The sequence below is a fragment of the Plectropomus leopardus genome, chromosome 22 (genome assembly GCF_008729295.1).
Source record: "Plectropomus leopardus isolate mb chromosome 22, YSFRI_Pleo_2.0, whole genome shotgun sequence".
Taxonomy (NCBI): Eukaryota; Metazoa; Chordata; class Actinopteri; order Perciformes; family Serranidae; genus Plectropomus; species Plectropomus leopardus.
Window position 1 is genome coordinate 24,188,479 of NC_056484.1, and position 13,576 is coordinate 24,202,054.

Here is a 13,576-nt window from a genome sequence, read left to right on the forward strand (position 1 = left end):
GTGAGGGCTGTAGGCATGTGGCAGTTCTAGGTCAGGACCTGGGACTGTTAAAACCACATGAAACATGGTTTGGGCAATATATATATAATATATATATATATATATATATATATATATATATATATAACACACACACACACACACACACACACACACACACATATATGTGTATATATATACACATACACACATACATACATATACATATACATATATATAGATATAGATGTAGATAGATAGACAGATAGATAGATATATAAAATAAAACTTTTCGGCAGTTTTTTTGGTGATCTTTTTTATTTTTTGGGGGTGATTTCTAAAAACTTTTTTGTGATTTTGCTTGTCTTTAAAAAATCCTTGACATTTTTTGGGTGATTTGCCTATTTATTTTTAAATATTTTGTTGAACAGAAATTGCCAAAATAGAAATTGCCAAAATAACATCTATTGTAGCCAGAAACTGAAAAACAGACATTTTCGTTGGATTTTCAAATTTCTGATGGTCCTTAAGCTGCCTTCAGCAGTTCAAATAAATGTTCTCTGCTACTTTCATACCACACATATGCTGCGGTTAGTAGTGCTGTTATCATCATAAACACTGGAGACTGAGTGTTTTTCAGCTCTACAGATATAATGGAGCAGCAGCGGGTCTCCTGTCTCACTTCACTACATTTGTTTTGGTACTTCCTCTTTCCTTCCTCTCTTTCCCTCCTGCACGTCCCGTGTCCTTCCCTATCCCTTCTTCATTCCTGCCTTATTCTCCTCCACTCCTGTTTCTTCCTTCCTGTCCATCCTGTCTGCTCCCATGTTTTTAGGAGAGGGTGAGCTAGCAGCCGCTCACTACCAGCAGGCTGTCAGACTCAAACCAGCACACTACGTTGCCATGGTGAACCTGGGCCGTCTGCTGCGATCATCCAATGAGAACAAAGAAGCCGAGTCTTGGTACAAGAGGTGAGTTGAGGATGAAATTTTGTACTCAGGGAGGTCTGGAGCATAAATCTGAACCAGCTGCGCGGCTGCCGCTGTGAAGTCCACTCTGACCTTTAGGAAGGCTAGTTAGCTCATTAACAACATGCAAAGTCAAAGACAGAAAAATCATCTGTTATATTAGTAAATCACCCACATGGGAAGTCGAATCTTATTAGTGAAGGAGACAACATCTATATTCATTTTCAATATTGATTTTCAGTTTCCATTGGCCTTTCAGCTACTGAACACACAGAGTTGTTATTAACTAGATCTGTTTTAAGTCAAGATTAATCACAGAATTTAAATAGTTAATCGGGATTAATTGCAATTTTAATCGCATGTTTAGGGCTGTCAAACAATTAATTATTAAAATCACAATAAACTGCATTTTTTAAATCTTGTTTTCAGTTACACTGTTTTGCATTACAAAACAGTTATGAAGTCCATATTGAGGAGGTGAAGCAGATCTTACCAGATTGTCTTGATTAGGAATCAAATGACAGCACGAAACTGCGTGGGTCTAGCATAAAGTGGTCATGTCTGTAAAGGGGAGACTCATGGGTACCTACAGAGCACATTTTTATTCAGATATCTGGAAGTCAGAGGTTAAAATTTAGCCTAACTTTAGAGTGTTATGTAGCCTTCTAATTGAGAGGCTAATATTACTTGGTTGGTACCACTGGATTCTTCTGGTAAATGGACTTCTGGTCCTCTAGTTTCAGATGATACCAGTATCATCACTCTCAGCTTGGCACAGCCCCTGAAACACGAGAATTTTGACCAGGGATTAGCACGATTTCAAAAATGAACACAGTAATTAGGGATTTAATCACATTGTGATGAGCGCGTTACGCTGACAGCACTATTATTAACTCTTTGACAGTGAGCAACTTAACAAGAAATGTTAGCAAGAATTTGGTAAAAAAGTTACATAAAATTTACCTGTAACTGTAAAAAGGAAAAAGGAAACAGAAAGAGAAATTCAGTGGACTTCAAAAAACTGCACCATTAAAGGGTTAGTTCAGATTCTTTCAAGTGGGGTTGTATGAGATACTTATCCGAAGTCAGTGTATTACACACAGTGCGTGTCTGTCGCCACGCCTCCAGCTGGAGTCCAACACAGGAGCTGAGCAATGTGAATCCAAACTAACCCGCTTAAATGCCAAAGTCATACAGTATCACACACAAGCTAACTGATGAAGGCAGTGGTAGACCTGCAGCTCCTGTGTTCAACCATGCTAAATCACAGCTTTTCTCTATGGAGTCTAGCTTTGAAGAATGCGGTGTAACTGCTTTATTTTCCTGTTGGAAATCACTGTCTGACAGTCGTTGAGAGACATCCTGTGTGATCTTTGACCTTTTCCTGCAGGGCACTGCAGGTGACAAGGAAGGTGGACATCCTGACTCCGCTGGGAGCTCTGTACTACAACACGGGGAGGTATGAGGAGGCCCTGCAGGTGTACAAAGAGGCTGTCGCCCTGCAGCCAGACAGCACCGACATCTGGCTGGCTTTGGTGAGCGCACACACACACACACACACGCACACACACACACATTCACTGAATCATGACATGCCAGGACATCCGTGTGTGTGTGTGTGTGTGTGTGTGTGTGTGTGTGTGTGTGCCCGTGTGCGTGCATGCAAGTGGTTTGGGAAAGCTGCCACATCCTGGAAATTCACCAAAACAACATCTGCTTGGCCTCAAACATTTTGCCAAAACCTGAAAAAAGGCCCCATTACCCCAACCTGCAACATGTCAATGCTATAAGTAACGCCCAAATCACAGTATTAAAAAGGCTACTCCCCTCACACCCTCCAATTATTTTGAAATGTGTTCATATGCAGCTCAATGTGCTGTACAAAAAAGCCTCTGGGACCGAAAAAAAAATCTAATTTACACGTGACATCTTCTTTGTGGATTTTGATTGTATCAACACAGATTTTTCTATAGAGCATTTTGGGACTAGGATAAATACCGCTAACATGTACCTCAAAACTTCATGGACAGAATCACCAAATTTGGTACACATGCCCTAGAGACAAGTATCAACTATATATGTTTGACTCTTTTCACACACACACACACACACACACACACACACACATTCACCCACTCTTTTGTGTCCTAGGCTCAGGTTTTAGCCATGGCCGGCCGTACAAAAGAGGCAGAGAAGATGACCCTGGACATCATCTCCAGAGAGGGCAGCTGCATCGAGTGTTACCGCCTCCTGTCTGCCATCTACAGCAAGCGTGGCAACTACACAGAGGTGTGTGTGCATGTGTGTGTGTGCGTGTGTGTCATTAGCCTGGATTGGCTTTAGGTAATTGTTTTCAGTGACTGTATATTTGCTGCTCCTGTGTTTCAGAGCACCTTGTGTTTTTGCAGGAGTGCCCTGAACACCTCAGGTTGAAAAAACTTCAACTCAGAACAGACAAACATCCTCTGTGTTTTTCCCCATTGTCTGAATGAACTGAGAGGAAGACCTTTTGTGGTAGTGACAACAACAAACCTATGATCTGAACAGAAAACAGCACTTCAGGGACAAAAGGATGTTAGCTAACAGCTAGTCAGCCGCTCAGCCGTAACACTAAAAAGCATTGAGGCTACAGTTTGTTCAGATGTCTTGCAGCTTGCTAAGGATGACGTTTAAAGTGAGCTCACATGCCCTTACACAGGTTGACACAGGTGTCACAGGATTCCTCAGGTGTTCTATGATACCAGTATCTTCATTCTGGCTTCAAAACTCAGCCCAGTAAAGCCTCTTAAAGACAGGGGACGTTGGCCCGCGATTAACGCGATTAAAAAAAGTATGTATTAATTACAGACGACACATCACGACTGATGCGTTAACCCTTACAGCCCTACTTTATACCCATATACCCCGTATGTGTAAGTGTGTAGCACTTACCACACAAGCCTATAGGCTGCTAAAAGCACTCTATCTCTCTGAGCCAGCTTCAACAAGAAACGAGGTTGTGTTTTGCAACCTGCAGAAAGTCTGTCTGATCAGGGCCTTAGGAAGGATAACTGAACTGAGGTGCTTTCCACTCCAATAGTTACCGTGGAAACGAGTCACCTTTGCTGTAGATCAGACCAGCAGCTGGCGAGAGGCTGCCGTTTATCCTCCCACTCTGTTCTGTCACCACCGTCAGCACTTGCGCTTGTCTGTTTCTTACTTTCATCATGACCCACTTTCACATTAAAAAATGAATTCTGTGTTGTAAAGCATGCCATGTTCACGTGAGTCTACAGTACAATACAGTGTCAACAGTAATCCTAATACCAGTGCCAGTGTGGAATTGGTGGACATTATAGTCACTTTACACAATAATTCATTTAGTTGGCCTCAAAGAAACTCTATCTCTTCTCTTCTCTCTGCCCTCTACTGGACACTGTGGGTAATGCTCTCCTCCTATCACAAAAACACATTTGCCCACTGAATGTTGGATAAACACAGCCGGACATTTGGGACGTTCACCTGAGTAAATGTGGAGCCCACAGTATATAAAGGACATGTATGACAGTTTCAGTACCTGGTGGTCTTTAGTGAACTGCTCTTTTCCCGCCGACCCGTGTTTTCTATGGATGGAATCACTGAACACAGGAGCTGCTGGTCAACCACCGCCTCAGTCAGTTAGTGGGTGTTATTGTGGGACTTTGGTGACTCTGAACTAACCCTTTGAAACACCAAAGTCACACAATAATACAAACAGAACAATTGTTTAACCCTTTAAAACCCGGAGGCAAAGGCAGAGACCAACTTGGTAATAGATGTTTTACAAATTGCAAGAAATTATGAGAGTTAGTAAAAAAAAAAAAAACACACAAAGTTCCTCCCAGATTAAAAGATTTCCAGAAAAAAATAAAATATCAGACCCCTTGCACCCCTTATGATGAAGCCAAAATTAGGAAACTTACTAAAGCACTGTGTACATGAAGAGGCTGGGGTGCAAGTACAGAATACAATTTCTGAAATAAATTTTAAAAAATGTAGATGTACAGAATTGTACAGAATTAAGCTCATATAAGCAGACAGAATTAAGAGTAAAAAATAACCAAATGTACAAGCAGATAAGATGCTAAGGAGATGATCGGATGTAAAACAGGTAAATTCCAATAAAAGTATGAACTCTTACATTTAAAACAAGTAAAAGTGCAAAGTATATGGAAGTGCATAAAATAGTCACATGCAACATACAACTCCACATAAAAAATCTGAACTAACTCTTTAATGATGCCGTTGTAAAGTCCACAAAAGCTCTAAAGGTGAGTTTCTAAATGGTCGGTTCTTGATAATTAGCTCTATTTACAAAAGTTATAACTCTCGAAAATTTGGTTTTTGATTGTTTTGCATGCATTTACCCAAACCTGCACACAGTAGGTAATGCACAGATATCCTAGTTTTTGTAATAGCTGTAGCCTAACTAGACTAACACAAGACCCTGTGCAGCGTCTGGGCTTCACTCTGTGAGTAGAAACTAGATATCAGTGTGTAGTCAGTCAGTGTGTGTGGAGGGGACAGTGGCAGGTAGTGAGGGGGACGGTGATTTCTGCTCTTAACCAGCAGTGTCTCTCAACAGTCACACCAGCAAGAACAAACAGCTATGTTCAACTGTGACAGAGGAAGACTAACATGTTTATTGCATGTTTGTGTGTTTCCTGCTGTGTGTGTCCATGCCAGGCGCTGGATGCTCTGGACAAGGCCCTGCAGCAGAGTCCCAGTGACCTGACAGTGAGAGCAGAGCTGTATTTCTCCAAAGGAAACCAGCTCAGAGAGATGAACCAGCTGGACCGAGCCTTCGAGGTACTGCTCTCTCTTCTTCCTCCTCTCTCTCTGTCTTTGTCTCTCTGGTCTCTCTTCCATCCAAACACAGCACAATTTTTAACAAATTTTAAGAGAATAGACCCAAGAAGGTGTGTGTCATTGCCCGTTAATGACATCGTTACGAGCAGTGTGTCAGCCTGATGCCGGCATGTGGTGTGTTACGCAGATGCGACAGGTTCCGTCCAGCCGTGTTCTAAACTGACGCTGTGTGTCAGGGCCTTTAGAGGCTCATGTTGCACTGTTTTTGACTGATATGATTTTTAAAAAGCTGCTTCTGCAGGTCCAAGCACATTGCAAACATAGAAGAGATTTGAATCTGTTATATTCCTCTCAGGCAAGACTGACCCTTCACTTTCACTTTAAACACATCTGTGGACACACTTTGAATTACTCTGCGGAAGGCTCTTTTCTGAGGGTTTGATTGATTTCCTGGGGAAAGGCTCAATAAAGCAAACAATGCAAAGAGAGGCCACAGAGCACTTTGTGGGAACCACAGATGGAGTGGAAACAGGAAGACAGGAGGAGCCGGGAGGTTATCTCAGGTCACTGCTGCCTCACAGAGAGCAGCCATTTCTTCTTCATTATCACAGTCTCTGAAGGAGCCAGACAAACAAGGCGAGCAGCCGGGGAAACTGTTTGAAGTGCAGCTTCAAACTGCTTTATTTCAGGACTTTATCTTCTTTTTTTGTCTCATGTGTGTCAGAGCAGAGAGTGCGGCTCCACATCCCCACTAATCACAAACGCTAATCACAAACAGAAAAACACGACATGCAAAATATGAGAGTTTTAAATACTGCAGACTGTTTGTATTGCTTTATTTTTTTAAATCATCCTTCATTTTTCAATCATAATTTGGCCTTAAAATTATTTTTTTAGCATTCGGGATGGTTTAACCCTTTGAAACTTGGAAACATTGGCTTGATTTCTTTCAAAAATGGGAAGAAGGCAACAGGCAACTAAAGAAAATAATCTAAAAATCTAAATGATCTAAAAATTAAGAAATTGGTAAAAAAAAAAAAAAAAAAAAAAAGACCTGGTAAAATGCTTTCAAATGTCTGGACATTTTTCCCAAACCACATTTAAAAATATTTTTCAAAATATTGTAATTTTGATTGATTGACTTCCTACCAGTTTGCTCATTGCCTTTTTTTCTATTGTTTTTTTAAGAAATGTGATAAGGAGACCAAAATCCACAACCTTCATGTCAGTCAGTCAGTTTTATTTATAGAGCCCATTATCACAAAACATGGTTTGCCTCAGAGGGCTTTACAGTGTACGACATCCCTTTGCCCTTAGACCCTCACATCACCCAAGGAAAAAACTCCCGAAAAAGAACCCCTGAACGGGGAAAAAAAAAAAAGGAAGAAACCTCAGGAAGAGCGGTAGAGGATGATGAGGGATCCCTCTTCCAGGACGGACAGACATGCAATAGATGTCGTAAATAACAAATGAAATACAATCATGGCAAAAAAGGAAAGAAAGAGAGAAGGGAGGAGGGGGGACAGATGCATGTCATATTACAATAATGGTAGGTGTGAAATTAGTAATTGCTCTCTATGATGATGTTGAGAGAGATGATAACAGTCTCATGCATATGTTGATAGGGAGGTGTCCAAAGGCAAGATCACAGCATCGGCGCAACCAGGACCAGACCACAATCAAGGCGAGGGGGGGTGGGGGGGCACAGTATCAGGTACAGCCACAGCACGAGCACAACCAAAGGCAGGGTCGCAGCATCAGCACAGCTATCACCATGACATGTGGGACATGTAAATCCTGCAGTTGTTTCTTGATTGGAAGGGTGTGACTCATCATATGCAGCACTGATCAGTGTGTTTCTGTTCTCTCTGTGCAGAGCTATAAGCTGGCTGTGGAGCTCAAACCTGACCAGTCGCAGGCCTGGATGAACATGGGAGGGATTCAGCACATCAAGGTAGCAAACGTCAATTCATTTACAAAGTTATTGTGATGAAAAAAAAGGTTTGGATTTGTTTTATTTTCTTAAATCTAATCCAGCTTGCTTAGCTCTAAATGCTCTTATTAAAAGGGCCAAAGGGGAAAAAAATATTTCAGGATATTTTGCACATTTAACTCCTGACAAACATTACAGCTGACAAACATCTGTTTTCCATCCTGACCATACTGCATCATCACTGTGGGTTGTTAGAGAGAATCCTTACTGTTGCTGTCACGTATATAGGACACAGGATCTCTTTTTCTTGTCAGACTTAATTTAAGTTATTGTAAGCAACATGAGTGTGAGTGAAGGAATAAACAGTCCAAATGAAATCTAAAATCAAAATCTAGCAAGCAAGTTGCCAACACTGCAGACAAACCAAACACTGAGTCTAGAGAGGGCTTTTCAGGTCTGTGTGTTACCTGTAGGCCACCATAAAGGTGTTCAGTTGGCTGCAATCTGAAACCTCACTGCTAGATGTCACTAATCCTACACATTGCCCCAGGTAGTTCTGAACTGAGCACATAAGCCCTGTTTCCACCAAAAACTTTGGGTATAGTACCTTTGAAACCAACCAACCACAGCCCAGCCCTGAGCAGAGCGTGTTGATTCTCTACTGACCAGTCAATAGACTGCAGTTTCTAGCTCCATATTTAGGACCAGATCCATGTGCTAGGTACCCCAACAGAGGAGTGATGAACAACAGGGGCAGTAAGGAACTGTTCCATTGGTACCATCCATAGCTTTGCACTATGGAAACACAAAAAAAATTTAAAAAGAAAAGCATACTGAAGTGAACAGACCTGTTTGTTGAAATAGGGCTATAAATTCTGGATTTTTGGAAAAAAAAAACTTTGTATTCAGCCTAATCATGGGATTAATGCTAACTTTTAAATGCACAAGGTGGCCATTTTATTTTTGCCCTGATAAAGGCCTAATGGCTGAAACGCATATGCACGCTTTTATTGTCACAATGACGCCATGAGAAAATAAAGGCTTTTTTAATGATCACCCTCTTGAATGCCTCAGAATCCAGAAGACTTCAGATCCCCAAACAGAAGAGCACCAGAGGGACACCTTCTTTTTCTACACCCAAGCAGCACTCCTTGCACTTTGTTTTTTTTTGACTGAAGGGCTATAAATTGTTTATAATGTGTGTGCGTGTGTTTGTGTGTGTGTGTGTGTGTGTGTGTGTGTGTGTGTGTGCGTGCATGCAGGGAGACTATGCAGCAGCTAGGATGTACTACCAGCGAGCCCTGCTACTCAGCCCTGGTTCTAAGCTTCTGAAGGAAAACCTTGCCAAGCTGGACCGGCTGGAGAGGAGACTGACGGGGGGAGCGTAGACCACCATGATCCCACAGACTCTGCACCATCCTGGGCACAGATCAGGGGAGCCCCCTGCAGGAGCCCAAACAGCAGCCACAGAGCTGCTGGAGAAAACACACCTAATGTGGTTACTGAGATGAGCTGCTGGTGTGAGAGCAGAGGAGGAGGAGGGGGACTTGTCAGCGTTTCGAGGCAGACCGGCTGTGCTGGACTCAAAGAGACTGGTGGAGCCACAGTCCAGAAGCCTTTGGCCCGGTTAGCAGAAGGGACTGGCTGGATGGAGTTCACTGGGAACTTCGTGTGTTGCCCTGTCTGCATCAGCTTTACTTCAACACCTGCTTCAGACATTTGTGTCAGATTATTATTTCGGTTCATGTGAAGTTATTTCCTTTATGGGATTAAATCATAGATTGTATTTCAGAATGAATCATTTATTTACATTACTGCAGTGAAAGTCTGTTAAAAATGTTATTATTATGAAGGATAGAGCATGACAGCAGTATGTGCAACAACATCATCTAAGCTTTAAGGTCCACTCCCAAGCTTTCACAGCTTTCAGCCACATCTTAAAGTCTTCAGTGAGTGGGGCCATCGGTCATGTGATGAAGTGGTTGGTCAGTGTTGACCAAGAAAGAGGCAAAGTTATCAACCAGGTACCAGTGGGCAGCCACAGAGAAATCAAGAAGGACATTCACATCCATCACCAAACCATCGGCGGGGCAAAATCATTGATTTCCAAGTCAGAGCTGGTTTGGGGAAGCTGGTTTGGAGATGTAGCTCATTAACCCTTAAAACCTGAGCAAATTAATCTTATTTCTTTCAAAAATATGGGGCGAAGGCAATTAGCATCTTAACAAAACATGGCCTAAAAAAAAGCTAAAAATTAGCAAAAACTTGCAAGGAAACTACCTGAGAATAAGGGGGAAAAAGAAAAGTAAAAAACAAAAACAAACTAGAAAATGACTTGGAAAAAGTGCAGAAAATTAAATAAGATGTGTATTTTTTTTGTAACTTAATTTTAAATAAATAATTTTGAAAATCATTGGGTTTTTTGGAACATTTTTCCCAGCTGTTTATAAATTTTTTTTTTGGGGGGGGGTCATTTTCTTAGTTACTTTTTAATAATTTCTCGCAATTTGTGGGACATTTCTTTCCAAGTTGCTCATTGCCTTTTTCCCAGTGTTTTTGAGGGTTTGCTAGTTTGTGAAAGGCATCCCAACACAGGTCAAGAAAACTGATGTTGAACCAGGTTTCGAAGGGTTTAGTTACTGACTTCCTGTTTCTTGTAAATTGCAAAAAATAGTAGATTTAGAAAATGATTTCTAAAAAACAAAAGGCAAAGAAAAAAATGCCAAGGGGAAAAAGAAAACAAAAAAAGCTAGGGGAAAAACTATACTTCCAATTATCATAATTATTTAAAATTATTTTAATAAATTATTATAAATTTTGGCCCCTTGTTTTTTTTGTTTTCTTTTTCCCCTTGGCATTTTTTTTTCTTTGCCTTTTGTTTTTTAGGAATTTAATTTTAAGTTAATTGTCCTGTACATTTTTAGTAATTTCTTGCAATTTGTGGGACATTTTTGCCAAATTGCTCATTGCTCTTTTCCCCAAAGTTTTTTAGGGTTAACTAGCTTGTGAAAGGCATCCAAACGCAGGTCAAGAAAACTGATGTTGAACCCAGGTTTCAACGGGTTTCAAAGGGTTAAGCTACAGACTTCCTGTTTTTTGTAAACTGCAAAAAAAATCGTTTTTATAAAGGGGAAAAGAAAAAGCTATTTCTATTTCTAATTATCATAATTACTTAAAATTATGTTACAGAATAATTGTGGTTTTTAAGCACAATTCTTGTTTTCTTTATTTTAACATTCTATTTTGATCATTGTACGTTATTTTTGATTTTAGTTTATTTAATTTTTTTAGAACTAATTTTAAGGTAGTTGTCCCATACTATATACTACAACAAATTCCTGGGTCAGCCAGCAAAAGCAACGGTCAGGGCCAACTACCCACGAATGTTTTCATGAGTGATTGTGGTAATCTGAGAGATCATTTGTTGTCAGCACATGATGACACCTGAGCCCACGCTACACAACTAACAGATACGGCTGAAAGTTTTGAAAACCTATAGGTGAACTGTTGAGTTTAGATTCTTGTGTTGCAAATGAAAGGTATGGTTTGACTCAAGGTAAATTTAAGTCCCACTCTGTTGGAGTGTATGAGTGAATACAGTATGAATAAGGCGAAAGCTGTAAAGATCTCAGATTTTATAAGTAATGGTTATATGAGAAATGTATCACAATAGCTGCTTTGCTTTGAAACAAACTTTATGATGTTCATCTGACCCGGTTTTCCAGGGCTGGCTACAGTGTAAGATCTGATGCTGCAAGCCTCCTGGGAGTATTATAAGCTAGTGTGTGTGCTCCTGTGTGCGGAGCTCAAACTTGTGGCTTCATGCGTACCATAGCCTCTGAAGATTATTGTTTGGTTGCTTGTTGTGGTTTTGTTGACAGTGATTGTGAATGAATTTCTGTTGTGGAATGACAATGGGATGAAAATTAAGTGACGAGTGCAATGGCTGACTTGCACCAAACAAAAAATAAAGTATATGTTTTAGTAGATGGTGTTTGAAGTTATTAATATTAATATTGCAAATGAACTCAGCTTTCAGGTGTGTGAGTGAGGTGTTTTTGTCAACTTTTTTATTGACTAATGAGCGGACTGCAGTGTTTCTAGCTTCACCTTTTTGTATCCAGTCAGTGTGCCAGGGTCCTCTACAGAGGGGGGACCAAACAGCAGGACTAAACTGAGTGATTCATTATGATCATTCACAACTTTTGACAATGGAAATGCAAAAATTACCATTCTAATGTGAAATCAACTGCTGGGTGAAAATGAGGCTGTGGAAAGAAGTGAACTCCTCAGATCCTGGTAGCAACACTGATAGTCATTTTCAACTTGTGAGTCTGATATTACTGAAAGGAGACATGAAAGCAAACATAGATCAGACTAAAATGAATGTGGTCCCTGATAGTAGACAGGGAGATCGAAGAACTCAGGATGGAACAAAAAAGATAACTGGCGAGAATTCATGACCACTACCTCAAAACCACCACCAAGCAAGAGGCAGACAAGAAGCCCGCCACTGTGTCTGAGACTTCAGGACGGCAGCTTTGGGTTTGGTGGTTAGATCTGCCACTCCAACAAACCACCAGGAGTTGAATGTTGCTCTTCAAGCCAGCCTCTGAGACTCAACAAGTCAGAGGCCACCATTCTAACAAACAGGAGTTGCATCTCGCCGCCGAATTGGAGGCTGCCACTCAACAACAGCTAGAGGCTGCAGGGGGATCTCTGGAGCTCTCTTATGAGGTAAGTGAAGCACCAGACCTAAAACCCCCGTTTAAGACTCTTCAAATGGAGCCGTGTGTATTCCAGGAGTGCCGCAGCACAAACTCAATGCGCCGACCCTTCATTTGCGCCTGCTGGAGGAGTTAAAGAAGGAGCTGCAGGAGAAAACCAGCTACAACCTCGAGCTAGCCTCCAAACTGAGCCATCAGAGGTCACATGCACTCTGTGCCCAGAGAGACAGCTGTGGGCCTGACAGATGACAGCCCTCCAGAGGAGGTTCCCCCCCAAAATAAGATCTCTCTGTGGAGGTTTTTAAATCTATTATACCTAAACACCTCTGCAAATACAAGGACCGGGACTTAAACATCACACACACACACACACACACACACACACACAGATGCCAGAACAGGCAGGACACGGAGAAGTTGTCATGGCACATAGTGTTAGATGTGCTAGTATGGCTGCATACGTGAGTGTTGTCGGACTCTGCTCCTCCAGAATTTAGGTGGAGATTTTTAATCCATGTCTGCTGCTGTTTCTTTATAAGCTTTTTTAAACTTCTTGCCTTTATGTGTCACTTCTTTCGTGACTCGCTTTCCCTCTTGATTCTTCCTGATTTGACGAGTTTGCAGAGCAGTAAACAGCACAACTTTGGCATTATTACAGTGCTTCCCCATACAGAAATCCCGTCACGCCCCTCATCTTCAGCTCTCAGCGGTGACGTAACATCATGCCAAAAAAATCCTATAGTCACGTTACTAAATGGTACACCAATCGTCTTTCACAGAAGAATTGTAAAATATGTGGAAACCATAATCTCTTACACCTCAGATGGTATAACATACCTTTGCTGACACTGACTGCCACCTCAAAGCACCGTCCATTTATCTTCTAATCAAGCACGTTAGCTTGCTTTGCTATCATAATCAAGCTAGCTAACGGGAAACATCTACCACTTCAAAAGATTATTTATGGTTCCGTAAGGCTCCTACACAGACATTAACAGAAATTTTAAAAAACGGTTGATAAATATCTATGAGCCCTAATTCCTGAGTGACCATGTGTTTTCCAATGTTTTTTTCTGTTGTTTGTTCTGTATTATACTCTTTACTTATCTACTTGAGACTACCAAACATATTTTAAATTGCTT

At 41.1% G+C, this 13,576-nt stretch overlaps 1 protein-coding gene across 1 annotated transcript in view; it reads left to right on the plus strand.

Annotated features, from left to right (window-relative positions):
• The window catches only part of tmtc1 (transmembrane O-mannosyltransferase targeting cadherins 1), a 91,710-nt gene extending 81,707 nt beyond the window's left edge, over positions 1–10,003 (plus strand). Inside the window, exons 14-19 of the mRNA XM_042510941.1 lie at positions 815–950; positions 2,338–2,482; positions 3,099–3,236; positions 5,652–5,774; positions 7,651–7,728; positions 8,970–10,003. Coding sequence (XP_042366875.1) covers positions 815–950; positions 2,338–2,482; positions 3,099–3,236; positions 5,652–5,774; positions 7,651–7,728; positions 8,970–9,095 — 746 coding nt within the window. The 3' untranslated portion in view covers positions 9,096–10,003. The remainder of the gene's footprint in view (positions 1–814; positions 951–2,337; positions 2,483–3,098; positions 3,237–5,651; positions 5,775–7,650; positions 7,729–8,969) is intronic.
• The last annotated feature ends 3,573 nt before the right edge of the window (positions 10,004–13,576 follow it).